The sequence below is a fragment of the Petaurus breviceps genome, unplaced genomic scaffold (assembly GCF_028583685.1).
Source record: "Petaurus breviceps papuanus isolate PSGF00001 unplaced genomic scaffold, PetGlider_PUasm1.0 90825, whole genome shotgun sequence".
NCBI lineage: Eukaryota > Metazoa > Chordata > Mammalia > Diprotodontia > Petauridae > Petaurus > Petaurus breviceps.
Genome location: NW_027187353.1, coordinates 9,281,783 through 9,298,018, shown reverse-complemented (window position 1 = coordinate 9,298,018; position 16,236 = coordinate 9,281,783). Strand labels below are relative to the sequence as shown.

Sequence of the window (16,236 nt, the reverse complement as noted above, 5' to 3'; positions counted from 1 at the left end):
TATACTCTGCCCCCTAATAGGCTGAATGTGGTCACGTGGAGCCTATGGCAGGAGGCCTGTTTTTTTCAGGAATGCCCACACCTTGCTATTTTGTGATTGGGCAGTGAGTGGGTCAAGAGGGTTGTGACATTCTCTGACCCAGGAGAAGGCTATATATACCCTGATGTGAGGTTTTGCTTTGGGGATCACTTTGAGAAAAGTTGTGTGATTTGGCCAGATGAGATTCTGGGCAGCCATTGAGCCTCTCCCCTCTTCCCTCTCCCCCGGCTTTGAAAACCCAGATGTTGGTGCTTCCCTCTCTGGTAACTACCTAGGTATGGATGTAATGGTCAGACAGCTAGAAGCCCTGTCTGGTGGCCTGTTTCTCTGTATTTTTTTGTCTACTTGTAACTTCTGATTGTATTCTCTGAAGTTCAGGGTGCTGACTTTTTCCCCTGAACTAGGTAAATGATATATGTTTGATTAAAGTAAGATTGTTAATCCATTTTGAGTTTCTTTCCTTTAGAAAAGCAGATCTAAGAACCTCTACTAGCAGCCGTCCTGAGTATGCTAGGGTGCTTGCTGCTACAGCAGAGAAAAACCATCCCCTTCCTTGTTCTGGATACTATTTGCTCTTAATGTAGCCTAAGAACAAATTCCTTTTTGTTTTACAATCACATCAAAATTGGAATATACTGAGCTTCCAGTTCTCTTAAACCCAGAGGGTCCTCTTCTCACACATGGCTTTCCTAATGCACAGAGCTGATCATGTCACTTATCTGCTCAAAAGGATTCACTCTCTCCCCATTGCCTCTGGGATAATGGCTACAAGTGAAATGCTGAGCTAAGGAACTTGGATACACTGCTCACTGCCTCTCTTCCTTCCTCCCCCATTCTATACTTAGGAATTAGATTTTTTTGGAAACTAAATGTACGACTTTATGCTTATTAAATTTGTATGTTGTTAGAAGTAGCCCATCCATCATTCCAGACTGTCAGGATCTGTCTAGAGCCTGATTATGTGATCCAACTATCTGTTATCAATTGAATGAGGGAACCATCAGTATCAGCATATGCAAATACTAATCAGTACAAAGGTATGTGCATGTACGTAAAACTAATCTCTTCCTCATACTAAGTACTATACCTAGAATCAGAGATTTATTACATTAGTGACCTTGTCTAACTTTGGCATCTTAACAAAGAGGAAAGCACAGATGAAAGAAATAAAACTCTTATTTACAGCATAGCGTGAATTTCTGAGTCAAAATTTGAATCTAAGACCTTTGAAACCAAATCCGATGTTTTTTGTTTGTTTTGATTTTTATTTCCATTGTAGTTTCCTGCCTCTATGTTGTTGTTGTTCATTCATTTGTCATACCCACCTTCTCCCATTTGGGGTGTTCTTAGCAGAGACACTGGAGTCTTTTGCCATTTCCTTCTCTAGCTTATTTTATAGATGAGGAAACTGAGGCAAACAGGGCAAAGCGACTTGCCCAGGGTCACATAGCTAGTAAGTGTCTGAGGCCAGATCTGAATTTAGGAAGATGAATCATTCTAGTTCCAAGTCCAGTGCTCAATCCACTGTGCCACCTGTCTGCCTTTCTGCCCTCATATTAATATTCAAAAGATACTTAATCTGACATAAGAATATTTAACATAGATAGCACACTAGCTGCCATTTATATAAGGCTAGGGACTAGACCTATGATTTCATTGGCCTAGGACAGTAGTGTCAAGTTCAAATAGAAAGGAATCCTTGCTGGATCCCTAGTGCTTGGAAAAGTACCAACTAACAATATCTGTGTTGTACTGGACTTTTATTTATTTGTTTCTAATTACATTTTAATCTGATTCAGGCCTCAAGCTGTTGTGAGTTTGACACCTCTCCAAGCACCAACTACAGGTCAACAGCTGCTCTTCAACATATAGTCTGGAACACTGGGAAGTTAAGTGACTTGTCCAGGATCATACAGGCAGCATTGTGTCCGGGGCAGGACTGAACCCCACATCTTCCCATCTCTCAGGTCAACTCTCTACTCAATTATTTCTTATTACTTAGAGCTCAGAGCTGCCATCAGTGAACTGTTCCTAGAAAAAAAAAAAAGTAGCATTTGAGTTGTACCTTCAAGCATCAGCAGGAGAAAGAGAGGGAGGAAAGGAGGGAGGGAGGGAGGGAGGGAGGAAGAGAGAGAGAGACAGAGAGAGAGAGAGAGAGAGAGAGAGAGAGAGAGAGAGAGAGAGAGAGAAGGGAGGGGCCCTCCAGGTAGAAGAATTTCAAGCAAACCACAGAGGTGGGAAAACACAGAGAACAAATTCATAGGGATTCATAGGGTTAAAGACTTAGAACTCAAAGGACCTCAGACAGCATTGCAGTCCAACACCTTCCATCTCCCCATTTTACAGATGAGGAGACAAGGCTACAAAATGGAACTGACTTATCAGAAGCACTTCAAAGTTCCATAAGTACTACAACTGGGACCTGAGCCCACATCCTCTGACTTCTAATCTGGCTAAGCAAACAAATTTGCATGGAGCAAAAAATTTCAAGAAAGAGACTAAGATAAGGTATGATTAGAAAGTCAGGTTAGAGCAGGGCTTCTTATCTTGGGCTCTGTGGAATACAGATAGATTTCGGGGGATCCACAACTTGGATGAGCACATTTCCACTAACCTCTACCAGAAAGTTAGCATTTTCTTCAGTTATGAATGTAGACAAGAAACCATTATTTTTGAAGTCTGTAGATTTCAGCAGACTGTCAAAGAAGACCATAATACATAAAAAGGTGAAAAACCCTTGGGTTTGATTAAAATTGGAGAATTTGCTAAGCTTTTGGCCTCTAATTTTTGAGGAGGCATCTTCCTTCTTCCCCTTGCTCCCATCTCTAATCTATCTTCCACATAACTGCCAAATTAATCTTCCTAAGGTACAAGGCTTGAAAATGTCACTCACCTGCTCAAAAACCTTCACTGACTCCCTACTGTGTCCCAGATACAAAACAAATTCTTCAGTCTGACATTTAAACCCTGCATAGTCAGGCACCACGCTACCTTTCCAGCCTCATTTCATATCGCTCCTCATTATACACTTTAAGTTGCAGCCAAACAGGTTTGCTAACAGCTGTTTCCCAAGCTCCATCTACTCTCTCCCTCCTTGCCTCTCCCTCTTGGAATCTGGACTTTCCTTTAAGCCACAGCTGTTTCCTTCTGCCAAATTATGTTCTGATGCCCCCACCCACCCACCCAGTTTGTATTCTTTCACTCCTCAAAGGACCTTGCATTTCTCTGAATACTTGGTGAATCTCTTCCCCTCTCCCAGTTGTATGAAAGCTCTTGAAGTCAGGGACCATTTCTTTTTTATCCTCAATGCCTAGCACAGGTACCTTATACAAAGCAGGAGCTGTTTTGTTTTGTTTTTTTCCATTTTTTTTTCTCAATCACATGTAAAAACAATTTTTAACATTCATTTTTTAAAAAAATTGAGTTTCAAGATTTGCCCCCTCTCCCTCCCTTCCCTTCTCCTTGAGAAGGCAAACAATTTTATATAAATTATATATATGCAATGATGTAAAATTTATTTCTATATTGGTCATGTTACAAAAGAAAACATAGACCCCTCCAACCCAAAAAAAGAAAAAAGTTAAAACCAAAGTAGGCTTTGATCTGCATTCAGACTTTCTCTGCTTTCTCTGGAGATGAACAGTACTTTCTTTTAATTTAATTCCTTTGGGATTGTCTTAGATCTTTATATTGTTGGGAATAGCTAAATTATTCACAGTTGATTATCATACAATATTGCTATTATTATGTACAATGTTCTCCTGGTTCTGCTCATTTTACTTTTCATCAGTTCATGCAAATCTTCCCAGGTTTTTCTGAAACCATCCTGTTTATCATTTCTTATAGCACAGTACTGTTCCATCACAATTGTATATCACAGCTTGTTGTCATTCCCCAATGATGAGCATTCCTTCCATTTCCAATTTTTTTACCAGTACAAAAAAGAGCTGCTATGAATGTTTTTGTACATATATATGTCCTTTTCTCTTTTATTTAAAGTCTTTGGGATATAGACCTAGTAATGGGTATTGCTGGGTCAAAAGGTATGCCCAGTCTTATAGCCTTTTGAGCATAGTTCCAGACTGCTTTCCAGAATGGCTGGATTAGGTCATAACTCTAGCAACAAGATATTAGTGTCTCCATTTCTTCTACCTCTCCTCTAGAATTTGTTCTTTTTCCTTTTCTGTCATATTAGCAAATCTGGTAGTTATGAGGTGGTACCAAAATTGTTTTAATTTGCATTTCTCTAATCAACAGTGATTTAGAGCATTTTTATATGCCTATAGAGAGCTTTAATTTCTTCTGAAAACTAGTTGTTTATATCCTTTGATCACTTATCAACTGGGGAATGGCTTGTACTCTTATAAATTTGACTCAGTTCTCCATATACTGGAGACATGAGGCCTTTCTCAGAAACCCCCTGTAATTTCCCCTCTTCCCACCCCAGTTTCCTGCTTTCCTTCTAATCAAAGCAGGGGTTAACAAAAGTTTATTGTATTTTGTTAAATGGGGAAAAAACCTGAATTTAAGTCAGATGAACTTGAGTTACAATATTAAATCACTACTTGAGCCTCAGTTTCCTTATCTGTAAAACGAGAGCAACACCACCTCCCATTGCCTAGCTTAGATTTGTGTTCTGGAGCAAATGATAGCACATGGATGAAGGTGCATGTAAAACTGTAATGTACTACTGTGATAGTAATGGCAATTAAAGATTCCCCTGTATTGGCTTGGTTTTCAAATTGATTGTATTAAAACCCAGAGTGTGTTAATCCCACCTGTGGGATGGGCTTGTTGATGTGAAAAGAAAGTCCTGAATTGGGAGGAGCTGGTGACGTAGATTTGGAGAGACACTAGAGAGAGGCGGAAGATCTTTTTGGAAGCAGCACCTCGTGGAGAGAGAGAGACTAAGAGAATTGCTGGTGGCCGCTTTGAATTGCCCTGGACTTTTGAGACCTGCCCCCTGAGCTGCCAAGGACTGAGGAGACATGGCTGTTTTGCTGGTACTTTGTCTGTCTGTTTTGATGTTATTTTGCCAGATTTGTCCACTGGTGAAAGACTGTCCTTTTGTTGAAGAAGTCCTGGAACCTGGCTGTTCGCTAAGAAGGCCTGCGACTGTCCTGCAGACAGAGAGTGAATACTGTCCACTGGTGAGGGACAGTGCTGTTGTTGCAGGGGTCTGGGAGCCTTTCTGTTGGTTCAGAAGCCCTGAAGAAGGATTTTCTGGTTGTATGTTTACAGAAATCCTGGGAGAGGGCTTTGCTAATGTGTTCAGGGGTTCTAGGACTGTTCTACAGACAGAGGATAAATTCATGAAGGGACTGGCAATGTATCTTATGGCCTTGCTAAGCCTTGTCTCCCCAGGAACTAAGATTGCTGAGAACTTGCCTCGTGTCAAGATGAAGAAAAGACCTCCATTTGGGTATTAAGTGCTGTGTTTAAACTTGATGTAACTCTGGGGTAGATTCAATTGTGATCCAGGGGTGGGGAACTTTAGACCTTATTGTGCTCTGTGATTGACAAATGAAGGTACTTTACTTATGTTTGGAAACTAATCTCCATTTGAGAAGAGGGACTTTGTGGTGGACTTAATTAAGGTATAGCCTAGGGGTGGAGTAGTATTTAGAACAGAGACTTTGTAATTGATTGAATGATTGGAAGGTCCTGTGGTGGGGTAGTACTTGGAGATTATTTAATCACACTTAGTAAATGCTGTATTTTGAATGATGTCATGTTTTGATCTTCTCTGTTCTTGGTTTGTCACTGAATAAAATAGAGAGCACCTATGCTGGTATTTGAACCTGGGAAGTTGCCTTCTTTTGGCATTACATTACAACTACACATAAATGCAAGTTTTTATTATAGGCAGCACCCAATCCATTGGCTGCATCAGGAAAATTAATCTGTAGCAATGTGTGTGATGGATGGGATGGGGACATTATATTTGAGTATGGAAGACTGAGTATTGCAAAAGTCCAAGAGAGAGAGGTCTGAGCCAGCAAAAGTGGAGGCACTGGGAATGTAGTTCAGAGATGCTATAAAGGAAAGCTACTATTGTTTGGTTGATCAACTAGAAATGTGAAGCATGAGGGGAAATGATGAGAGGACTCTGAGGTTTTAAGTGTGAGTGCCTGGCAGAATGCTAGCACCATTAATAGATTATGGGGAAGTAAGGAAAAAGGAACAAGTTTTTGGGGAAGGATGTTTTCAGTTTGAGATATATTGAGTTTGAGGTCCTGGCAGAGATATGGAGACATCTAGTCATTGCTGGAAATGAGGCTCTGCAACTCAGGAGGGATTGCTGAAGGAAATAAAGAGTTGGGAGAGATCCAGAGAGATCATCCTTAGATCCATGGCAGCAAATAAGCCTAAAAAGGAGAAAGTTTAGGGACAGGTGGTATTGTAAATAGAAAGAAGAGAAATGGGTCTAGGGTGGGATTCTGGGAAGGGAGGAAGAAGAGGAGGCAATGGGGGAGACAGAGTGAGGAGAAAGGGGGGATGGTTAAGAAAAGCTGGAAAACAAACCATTTCACAAAGTGGAAGAGGTAGTGGACAGCTTCATGGGAGATTCAGTTGTCAAGAGAAAAGACCACTGGATTTGGTGATCTAGGAGGTGAGAGCAATAGAACAGTTGGTGGTGAGAGAAGTGAAGTTCATAACTGAACCCAGGTTTCCTGAAGTTTGGTAGTGAAAGGGTGAAATGAGATGAATCTCAGCAAGGTTAAGGGAAGTAGCCTTTTTAAGGTTAGGGGAATTTTGCATATATTTTTACACAGAAGAGAAGAAACTAGAGTAAAATGATAGACTGGACAAGAAAAAGAGGGAAAAATTAATGGAGCATGATCCCAAAGGATGAGGCTTTGAAAGGGAACAACTTTAGGACACACGTGGAAAGAAAGGAATAGGTGAAACCATAGGGAGGCTTTGAAAAATGGATTCATAAAAATAAAAGCATTTAATATAGCACTTTAAGGTTTGCAAGCATTTACAAATATCATTTGTCATTTACAATAATCCTACAAGGTTGGTGCTATTACTATCCTTACTTTACAAATCAGAAAACTGAGACCAAGATGATCCCTCCCCCCCCCCCCGAATTACTATCCAGATATGACATGAAGTTGGATGGTCAGTCTGTTGAGTTAATCCATCAGTATGTGTATGTATGCATGCAGGAATGCCCCCACACACCCCCCCCCCCCCCCCATGCAACCTCTGGTCCTTGCCTTCTGCCCAGCAGCTGGACTTTTCTTTTCTGTGCTATCATCTTCCACTGTTAAGAGTATGAGTTCCTTGAGAGTAGGCATTATTTCACCTTTTTTATTTGTATCACCAAGAGCATTTAAGAAGTATTCTCTCTCTCTCTCTCTCTCTCTCTCTCTCTCTCTCTCTCTCTCTCTCTCTCTCTCTCTCTCTCTCCCCCTCCCCCCCATCTCTATCTCTCCAAGCAATGACAAATGTTTACTATGTAGCAGCCACACTGAAGATATAAATACAAAAACAAAACAAAACAAAGTAGCCCCTGTCTTACATTCTTTGAGGGGAAATAATGTGTATACACACGAGAAAATGCAAAACCTTTACAAAGTAAATATAGGGTCACTGAGTGGGGGAGGTCCTTGCCACTGACTCAGTACTGTATCTTGGCTAAGGGCTGTTCAAAGACAATGAGCTGAGTCAAGAATCAAATAAGAGGAGGAAATCAGACTAGTTAACAATTGGGGAATTGTAGAGCACTTTCAATGATTCCAAATCATTTCCTATTAAAATGATCCATCTATTTTCTTTTCATTTTCTTTTTTTGCAACAACATTCTCCTGATGATACTATAGGACTAGGCATTCTTTTTTTTAATTTATTTTTACTTTGAGTTCCAAACTCCCTTCCTCCTCCCCACCTACCAAGAAGGCAAGAAATGCCACTATTCTAAATTATGACACCTTGCTCCATGAGAGTAATCCTTATAATAGAATTATAATAATGAATTATAAACTTGTTGAGAATAAGGACCAGGTCATAGATGTCTTCATTTTCCCCCATGGCACTTACACACACACTGTGTACAGAATACATTATACTTGAAAATAACCAGTATTCATGTTATTGGCTATTCCAATGTTCACAGATCTAAAACAAGCCAGGGTAAACCAAACTACCAACAGTATCATTTGCTTTCCTGGGTAAAAACAACAATAAATTAATTATTGTATCACATAATAAATATGTGATTTATTAATAATAAATATGTGAATAAATAATATATTATTGTATTAAAAAATAAATAACATCCAATCTCAACTTTCATTCCTCCCCCCCATCCAAGTTTAGTTTTCTCCATTGTTGATTTAAAATCATCCTACTGAATTTATCAGTCAATAACATTTCACTCAACACAGCAGAGCTTCATTACTCACATAATATGCACGAAGCTCTGTACTAGGCACTGAGTACACAAAGGTAAAACCAAAGTAGTCCCCATCATCAAAGAGTTTATTATTCCTCTGACACCAGTAAATTATATTACCTGCCATTGCTACCATTAAGAGCAAACACAAATTAAAGTGGCTTTAGCATACATTAGTGGAGGTATTTTTATAAAAGACACTAAAGGTCAACCAAGCCCTCAAAGAATCTGGCCATGTCTACTGTATACAGCAATAGAGTCCAGCCTGGACTCTCTAACCCACAGAATATTCATCCGAACGTGACAGCAGGGGAGGGGCAGAGAGAGTCGGGAGATCTGCTTCTCAGGGGAAGTTCTGTATTCATTAGCAACAGCTACAATAAACAAGTGTTTCTGTGTGGGCTTTTTTTTTTTTAATGACTGGCACATAGTTAATAGTTTACTACAAAATGAAACAAGGCGGCTTCGACGTCTCGAAGCGCTGGGGGAGTTGGAGATGTTTCCTCTCCCCCACCTAGGTTTGCTCATCTTTAGGGGGGGGGAGGGGGGGAGACGTCTTGAGAAACTGTTAGCTATAAATGGAATGAGAGCGTGTTTCATGCTCAAGCTTCGACAAGAAGTCCGGCAAACCACCCAGTCCCAGGTGCAAGAATTCCTTTCTCAAAAACCTGGTCATTCCCTAACAAAAAGGTGGAAAAGGAGGGGCGCGCCGGTAGGTTACCACAGAGCCAAGTGTAGCCCCTCCACGTGATAATCCACGTGCAATTCCGGGGCGGGGGGGTGGGATGGGGGGGGGCAGGTCCTTCTTTTGCCCCGCCCTGGGGTCACCTGGGCTCCCCTTCCCAGTACCTGCTGAGGAGGGGAAATCCAGCAGCAGGCAGAACCCAAGACACGGGCAGTGCCGGCACCAGGGGGGCACCTGACTCCTCCACACGACCCCCAAGGAAAGGCACAGTCTGCTCCCTTGCAATAAATTGATCTAGTCTAAAGGAGCAGTGGAGAAGGTGGGGGTGGGGTGGATGTCAAGGAGGGGAAGGGATTAGGAGCCTGGGGAAAGAGTCCTGCTGGGGCGGTGGGACGCAGAGACGAATGCAGGGTACCACGGGGTGTGGAGTAGAGAAGCGGGCAGGGCAGCCTCAGCCCAGGGAAGGGCAAAGGCGTGGTGTCGCCGGGATCAATAAGTGGCCCCCATCCCCTGGGCAGGGCACGCTAGCCCAAGGGAAGATACCTCCTCCCTCCCTGGCTTCCTAGGAGCTGAGGGTGCTGTTCCCTCCTCTGGTCCGAGTGAAGGGGCAGGGGTGGGAAGGAATCTGCATCACTCACCCACTCGCGATTCCCCAGGCCAGCACGCACGCTTCCACCCGGGGCGCCCTCCTCGCCCTGCGCGTGGCCGGCTCCGCTCCCGGCAGCAGCCCCGGCCACTGTCCCTCGCCTCTCGGCTACCCTCACATCCCCGCCCCTGCCCTGGCATCTACCAATCACCGAGGCCCCGGCACCACCCTGCTCCGCCTCCCCTAACTCCCCATGGCGTGGCGGGCGTGGCCCAGGAGAGACTGACCGAGAAGCCGAAGAAAGGAGGAGCCCCAGGCTCTTGCGGCGTGGGCATTCGGCACCCTTCAGCCTCATTCCCTAGGGCATCTACTGCAACTCTAAGAACAGCAGTTCTAGGCATTGGGCAAAGGTGCTAATCTAGCTCACGAGGCAGAAGGAAGCCAGAGCGTGGCAAGATGGTACCGTGGAAAGGGTTCATTTAGGAGTTGGCGTCGGAAGACTTGGGTTCGAAGGCAGTCTTTATCGCTTACTACCTGTGTAATCCGGTGCAAATCATATAACCTCTCTGGACCTCAGTTTCCCCATCTGTAATAATTAAAGGGTTGAACTCGGCCTCTTATCTTCATATTATCTTCCAAGTTCCTATTTTTAATAAAAGAATTCCCTGTTAGTAAAATATAGGCGTATGGGGTCATTGGCCATCTACCTCAAAGGGTTGTGAAGATTACATAATGTGAAAAGCATTGGACATTTCATTTCACGGACAGTTGAGCAGCCTCAGTGGGCCATTGCTGTAGTGAAAAGACCTAGGGTCCAGATTAGACTGCTACTAATTGGCTGTGTGACTTTAGATGAGTCCCTTCAGCTCTTTGGGTCTTACTTTCCTTATTTGTAAAATAAGAGGGTTAGATACCATTGAACCTTAGGATCATGTTCTGGAGCTGGGAGGCACTTTAACGGTCATCCAAATCTAAGCATCCCATTTTACGGATGAAGAAACTGAGGCCCAGAAAGGTAAAGTTATGTGCCAGAGGTCACCTAAGTAGCAAGTGGGCTATATCTCTATAGCAACTATTAAAGGTCACATGTATTTCCTTGGATGCAACTTAACTTTTGTATTTTCTAATTTCATTTCATTTTTACTGCTTTATCATCTTTGATCTAGTCGAAGATAGTCCCTGCCTTGCTGAGAATTCACAGTCTAGTGGTCAACTAAAATAGTTCATGGTCAACTAAAATAGTTCATCTCCCATCTCTGAATTTTCACTGATTACTTTCCATGCTTAGAACTCTCCCGCCTATCCTCCTTCTTCTCCTCCTCTTCCTCCTCCTCCTCCTCACTAACATTTAGTACCAGGTACCAAACTGAGCATTTATAAAGATTATCTACTTTGATCCTCACAACAATCCTGGGAGGTAGGTGCTAAAATTATCCCCATTTTTCAGATGAAGAAACTAAGGGAGACAGCAGTAAAGTGACTTGTCCAGTATCACACAACTAGTGTGTGATTAAAGGTAACTAAATATAACTATTAACTAGTCTGAGTCTGGATTTGAACTCAGGTTTTCCTAATTCCAGGCTAAGTGCTCTATCCATTGTGCCTCCTTGTTTTCCAGGTTTCCTTTTCAGCTAGAATCCCATCTTGTTACTGGAAGTCTTTTCTAATCCCCCTCAATTCTAGTGCTTTCCTTCAGTTGATTATCTCTATTTGGTCAATAAGCATTTATTGATCACCTTCTGTGGTCTGGCACTGTGCTAAATGCTGGGGTTTCAAATAAGAAAAGGACAGTCCCAATCCTCAAGAAGTTTTCGGTCTACTGGGAGAAGAGAATAGACTAAAGGAAGCTGAAAAGAAGGGGAGCTGCCACAGGGTATCTGTGAATGGGGATAAGACTTTCTTTAGTCAAGCAGAGCTGCTGATGAGAAAATGAAGTTAGCTGGAGAAGTCTGAGACCTCTCTAAAGGGAGGCCAAATTATCCTGCACACGGCTTGTTTGTACATAGCTGTTTGCGTGCTCTCTCTCCCATTAGATAGGAACTTCTTGAGAGCAGGTCCTGTCTTTCGTCTTTCTTCATATCCTCAGTCGAACAAAGGGACGGGCACACAGTAAGTGTTTAATAAATGTTTATTGACTAACTTCAGATTCTGTGTCTGCCACTTGCCTATCAGCCATGTAGCCTTGAATACATCATTTCCTGTCTTTCAGAATCACTTTCTGATTTCATTACTCTAAAAAGTTTTGTTACTTAAAAAGTAATGTGCCATAGTGGGGAAAGAGCTGGTTTTAGATTTATGAAGACTTGGATTCAAATCCTGACTGACGCTTGAGCCGTTTGCCTTTTGGCAATCACATCCTCCTTGAACCTCAGTTTTCTCATCCAAAAATGAATCTGGGTGTGAGAGGGACAGAGGAGCATGAAATGGTTGAAGATATTTACAAGATCTTTCTCATAAAGTTTTTCCTTTCTCATAAAGGAAAAGTGCTTAGTAAATATTCAAATATTCTATAAACATGGGTTATTATTATTAGAGGCATCATGGTGTGGAGAATATAGTGGGGGATGCCAAGGAAGAAAAAATGTCCTGTAATTAGCATTATTGAAATATCCTCCTTACCAAAAAATTCCTAGTAACTGCAGTATATTGGAGAGGATACTAAACTTGGTGTCAGTACAATCTGAGTTCAAATCTAGCCTCAGACACTAGCTGGGTGGCCCTGAGCAAGTCACTTAACCTCCTCCATCTGCCTTGGTTTCTTCATTTGTATAATGGGGATCATAATAGCACCCTACCTCTGAGGTAGAGAAGATAAAATGAGATGTTTTAAAGTATTTTGCAAACCTTAAAGCCCTGGATAAATTTTAGCTATGATGATAATAATGATGATACTATGGCTGTTTGATTTTGAGTTAGGAAGCCTAAGTTCTACTGTGAGTTCTGCCTTTTGTTATAGGTATGACCTTGTAAAAGTCATTTCCCTCTGTGGGTACCTCATCTTCCTCAGCTGTAAAATGAGGCCCCATTTGAAACCCTAGACTTGTTTGACTGTTTATCAGAAAAAGAGTAACAAACCTACATTATCTCTTTGAAGGGTTTCCCTCCCCTCATCCACCGGGCAAGGAAATTTCAGCCCAAACTCGTGAAGAGCAGAAACATTTTATTTATTGCCATTGGAAATGGGAATTGTAGGCATTTGTATAATTTTTTTCAGTAAAAGAAATCTCACAAAATCTTAACATCAAATGAGATTCCTGAAAAATCATATATTCTCTAATTTCATTGTTATAATTTTAACTAAAAATAAGTAAAAAATAAATAAATTCTGAAAAAATGATAAAAAAAAAAAGAGAGAGAGAAAAAGTCAGTACATGTCCTGTTTCCCTCCTTGAACCGGTAGAATGTCAGCTCCTTCAAGAGAAGGACTGTGACATGTTTCATTTTTGTATCCCCACAATGAATGAAATGAATGAGGTTCAAGGTCTTGCATACAGCAAGTGCTTAATAAATGACAGCTGAATAAATGATTACAGACTGTATTCAAAAATACTGAATGAAAATGGATGAGGCTTTTGTGATTTCAATCATAAAAATACTTTAATGCATCAGCTTTTATATCTCTATTACCTGCTTTAATAACCTCCTTGCTAGACCAGGTCATAACAAGTTTAACTTGATGTTCTGAGTATGTGTATTTGTTGGATCAGAGCATCATCACAGTTTTCTAACCATAGTTTCTGAAGTGAGCTGTGAGAATATATGGTCTACTCAAGTTTGCAAGAGAGATTTTTATTTTTTAATTCAAGGGTTAGACTATTTTGGAACTGGATTGGAGGTAGAATATGGGGATTGAGTAGGTCTGAGTGCACCTACAATTTCTTGTCAAAGTACATCTCTGAATTTCCTCTTCCTGTTCCCTAGTGAGCACTGCACCTTTAGGTGGGCCATGAAGGGAAATTTCTCATTAATCACTTTGCTTCTTTACAGGTGCTCTGTATACTGTGAAAGCTACAGTAGAGGTTAAAGTTTCCAAAATTCTTAGGAAAAGGAGACCACATTTTAAGTAATCTATAATGACCTGGAATGCCCATAGAGATCAGAATGGAAATGGTTGGGATAGGAAATGGTTATGAAATAGAGATGGTATAAAGACGGAGTTTTGTTTCCTTGGTGAGTGAGGTAACATAATGGAGCATATGGGTCATATAATAACACATCTGCTTGTTGGCTGCCTACAGCAAGGTCCTGAGAAGTTCAAATAACGAATACCATGAAGTGGTCAGTATTTGAATTTATAATGGTATAAAATATGGTCATTGGTTCCATACCAAAGGAAATATGCATTGAGAATTTGAAATTGGAGTATGGAAAGGCTTGAGGGAGGATCATAAATTAAGACCCAGAAAAGAAAATCAAGGATCATCTAGCCCAATACCATTATTTGCTTCAAAGAGATTAATTATTTGCTCCTAATTAGGGTCCAAATTAGGGGATCTGTTATTAGGCTCTAATTAGGACTTAATTTGGTGACTATATAATCACAGAAAAGATACTAAATTGACTTCTTATTCCTAGAAAAATGATTAAAAAGAGCTGATTTTTTTAAATGTTGAGGATTTATTATTATGTGTCTCTGAGATTGAATATGCACTATGTAGAGGTGGAAAACTGTAAAGAAGGTTTTTGAACAATTTTATAGAGGTTACAGTATATAGCAGATAGAATGTAGGAGCTAGGGCAAACTGCCTTGAGTTCTTTTTTTGTTCCATTGTGACTGTGTGACCCTGGGTAAGTCCTTTAATCTCTGAGTACTCAGGGCAACTCTCCAGTTGCACCTGCCTTCCAGGTTGTTGTGAGGGTCAAATGAGATAATACTTTTAAAGCACTTGGAACAATTCTCAGAACACAGTAGGTTCTAAATAAATGCTTATTTCCTTCCTTCCTTCCTTCCTTCCTTCCTTCCTTCCTTCCTTCCTTCCTTCCTTCCTTCCTCCCTCCCTCCCTCCCTCCCTCCCTCCCTTCCTTCCTTCCTTCCATCCTTCCTTCTTTTCTTCTTCCCTCTCTAAGACTATAAGTTACACAAAATGTGTTGGCTTCCATTGAAAAAAAATAATACTTCTTCAAAAGGGATTCCCTGCAGGAATGAGGTCATAGGTCTATTCCCTGTCCGTACTGTATACATTAAAAGTGAGTGTCATTTTATTAAGTCGTTTCTAAAAAACTGCTAGACTTAAGTTCTTTAAAGACAGGAGTAGTCCCACATTTATAATGGTGTACTCAGAGTCTAGCACAGTGCCTGGCCCATAGTAGGAGGTGCTTAAGAAAAACTTGTTGATTGATTCATTTTGAAGAATTGTTTTAAGTTTTGTTGCTTACCAATAGCTATTAATAAATTACTTTGTCAGTGACTACAGAAATTATAGTAAGAACTTACATTTATTGTAAATAAATTAGCACTCTTGGATGCTTTCAACAACCCCGTGAAGTAAGTTTTAGTATTATTCCCATTTGACAGTCAAAGAAATTGAAATTTAGGTCAGTAAAGTGATTTGCCCATGGTCACATTGTCACTTATATAATTTACATACTTTTTAGTCCACTAGAATCAGATAAGTGTGATTCTACAATTATCACTAGGATTATTTAAATTTGGAAAATGGATTTGTGTTATGAATTAAGGAAGATAACTTAAGAAAATAGCTTTTTTGGAACATCATTGGCTCCATCTGGACACCTTGCTTAGTAAGATCCCTGGCTAATTCAAAGAACTACAATTGCATGCCTCTGTAGACTTTTAGAGGAATGATCTCATGTTATGTCTTCTCAAAATACAGAAGTTGTTCATATGATTTAACATTAAGATTTTTGGTTATTTATCAAAAATCCTAATATAGCCTGCTTTCTTATATGGGCAGTTTTCCATCTGGTTTGCATATTATTATATAATATTGGTCCCTGGGTAGATATGTACAGCTCCAAACCTAGTTCAGAGACAAGTCATAAGTTATCATTTTTCCCCTTGCGCACATTAATTTCAATGATCTATAGCAGGCAAGAGTCTTCGTTTTGCAATCTACTCTTTCCCCTCTAGGTTCATGCTTAGGGAGAGAAAGAATTTGTTTGTCACCCATCCAGAGGAAGAGGAATTTCCCTTGACTGTGGGGTTTCCTCAGAGGAAGGCAGCTGGGTTTGCTAGAGGATGTAGCCATGATGTAAGGGAGCTGAAAATAATCACAGAAGCTACTGTTTGTGGGAAAGCACTCCATGGAAACATCTCTGCTCAGCCTGGGGATGCTCTAGGCCCTTCCTTCAGAGCCTCCAGAAGCATGGGTGTCAAAAACAAGGTCCATTTGGGAGAGAAAATCAAAGACTTATTTTGATAATTGATTGAACTAAAATTGATATCTTGCAATATATCTTTATTTGTAAATGACCTGTCAATTTACTCTTTCTCTCTGTCTCTGTCTCTCTGTCTCTGTCTCTCTCTCTCTCTCTCTCTCTCTCTCTCTCTCTCTCTCTCTC

At 40.8% G+C, this 16,236-nt stretch overlaps 1 protein-coding gene across 5 annotated transcripts in view; it reads right to left on the bottom strand.

Moving 5' to 3' along the window:
* Window positions 1-9,929, bottom strand: part of RASSF4 (Ras association domain family member 4) — a 78,777-nt gene extending 68,848 nt beyond the window's left edge. For 3 of the 5 annotated variants that reach the window (XM_069071253.1, XM_069071255.1, XM_069071254.1), the window contains exon 1: window positions 9,767-9,929. In XM_069071253.1, the coding sequence (XP_068927354.1) occupies window positions 9,767-9,914 (148 nt within the window). In that variant the 5' untranslated portion in view covers window positions 9,915-9,929. The remainder of the gene's footprint in view (window positions 1-9,766) is intronic. The other 2 variants (XM_069071257.1, XM_069071256.1) reach the window with 2 other exon arrangements.
* Between the last annotated feature and the right edge of the window lie 6,307 nt (window positions 9,930-16,236).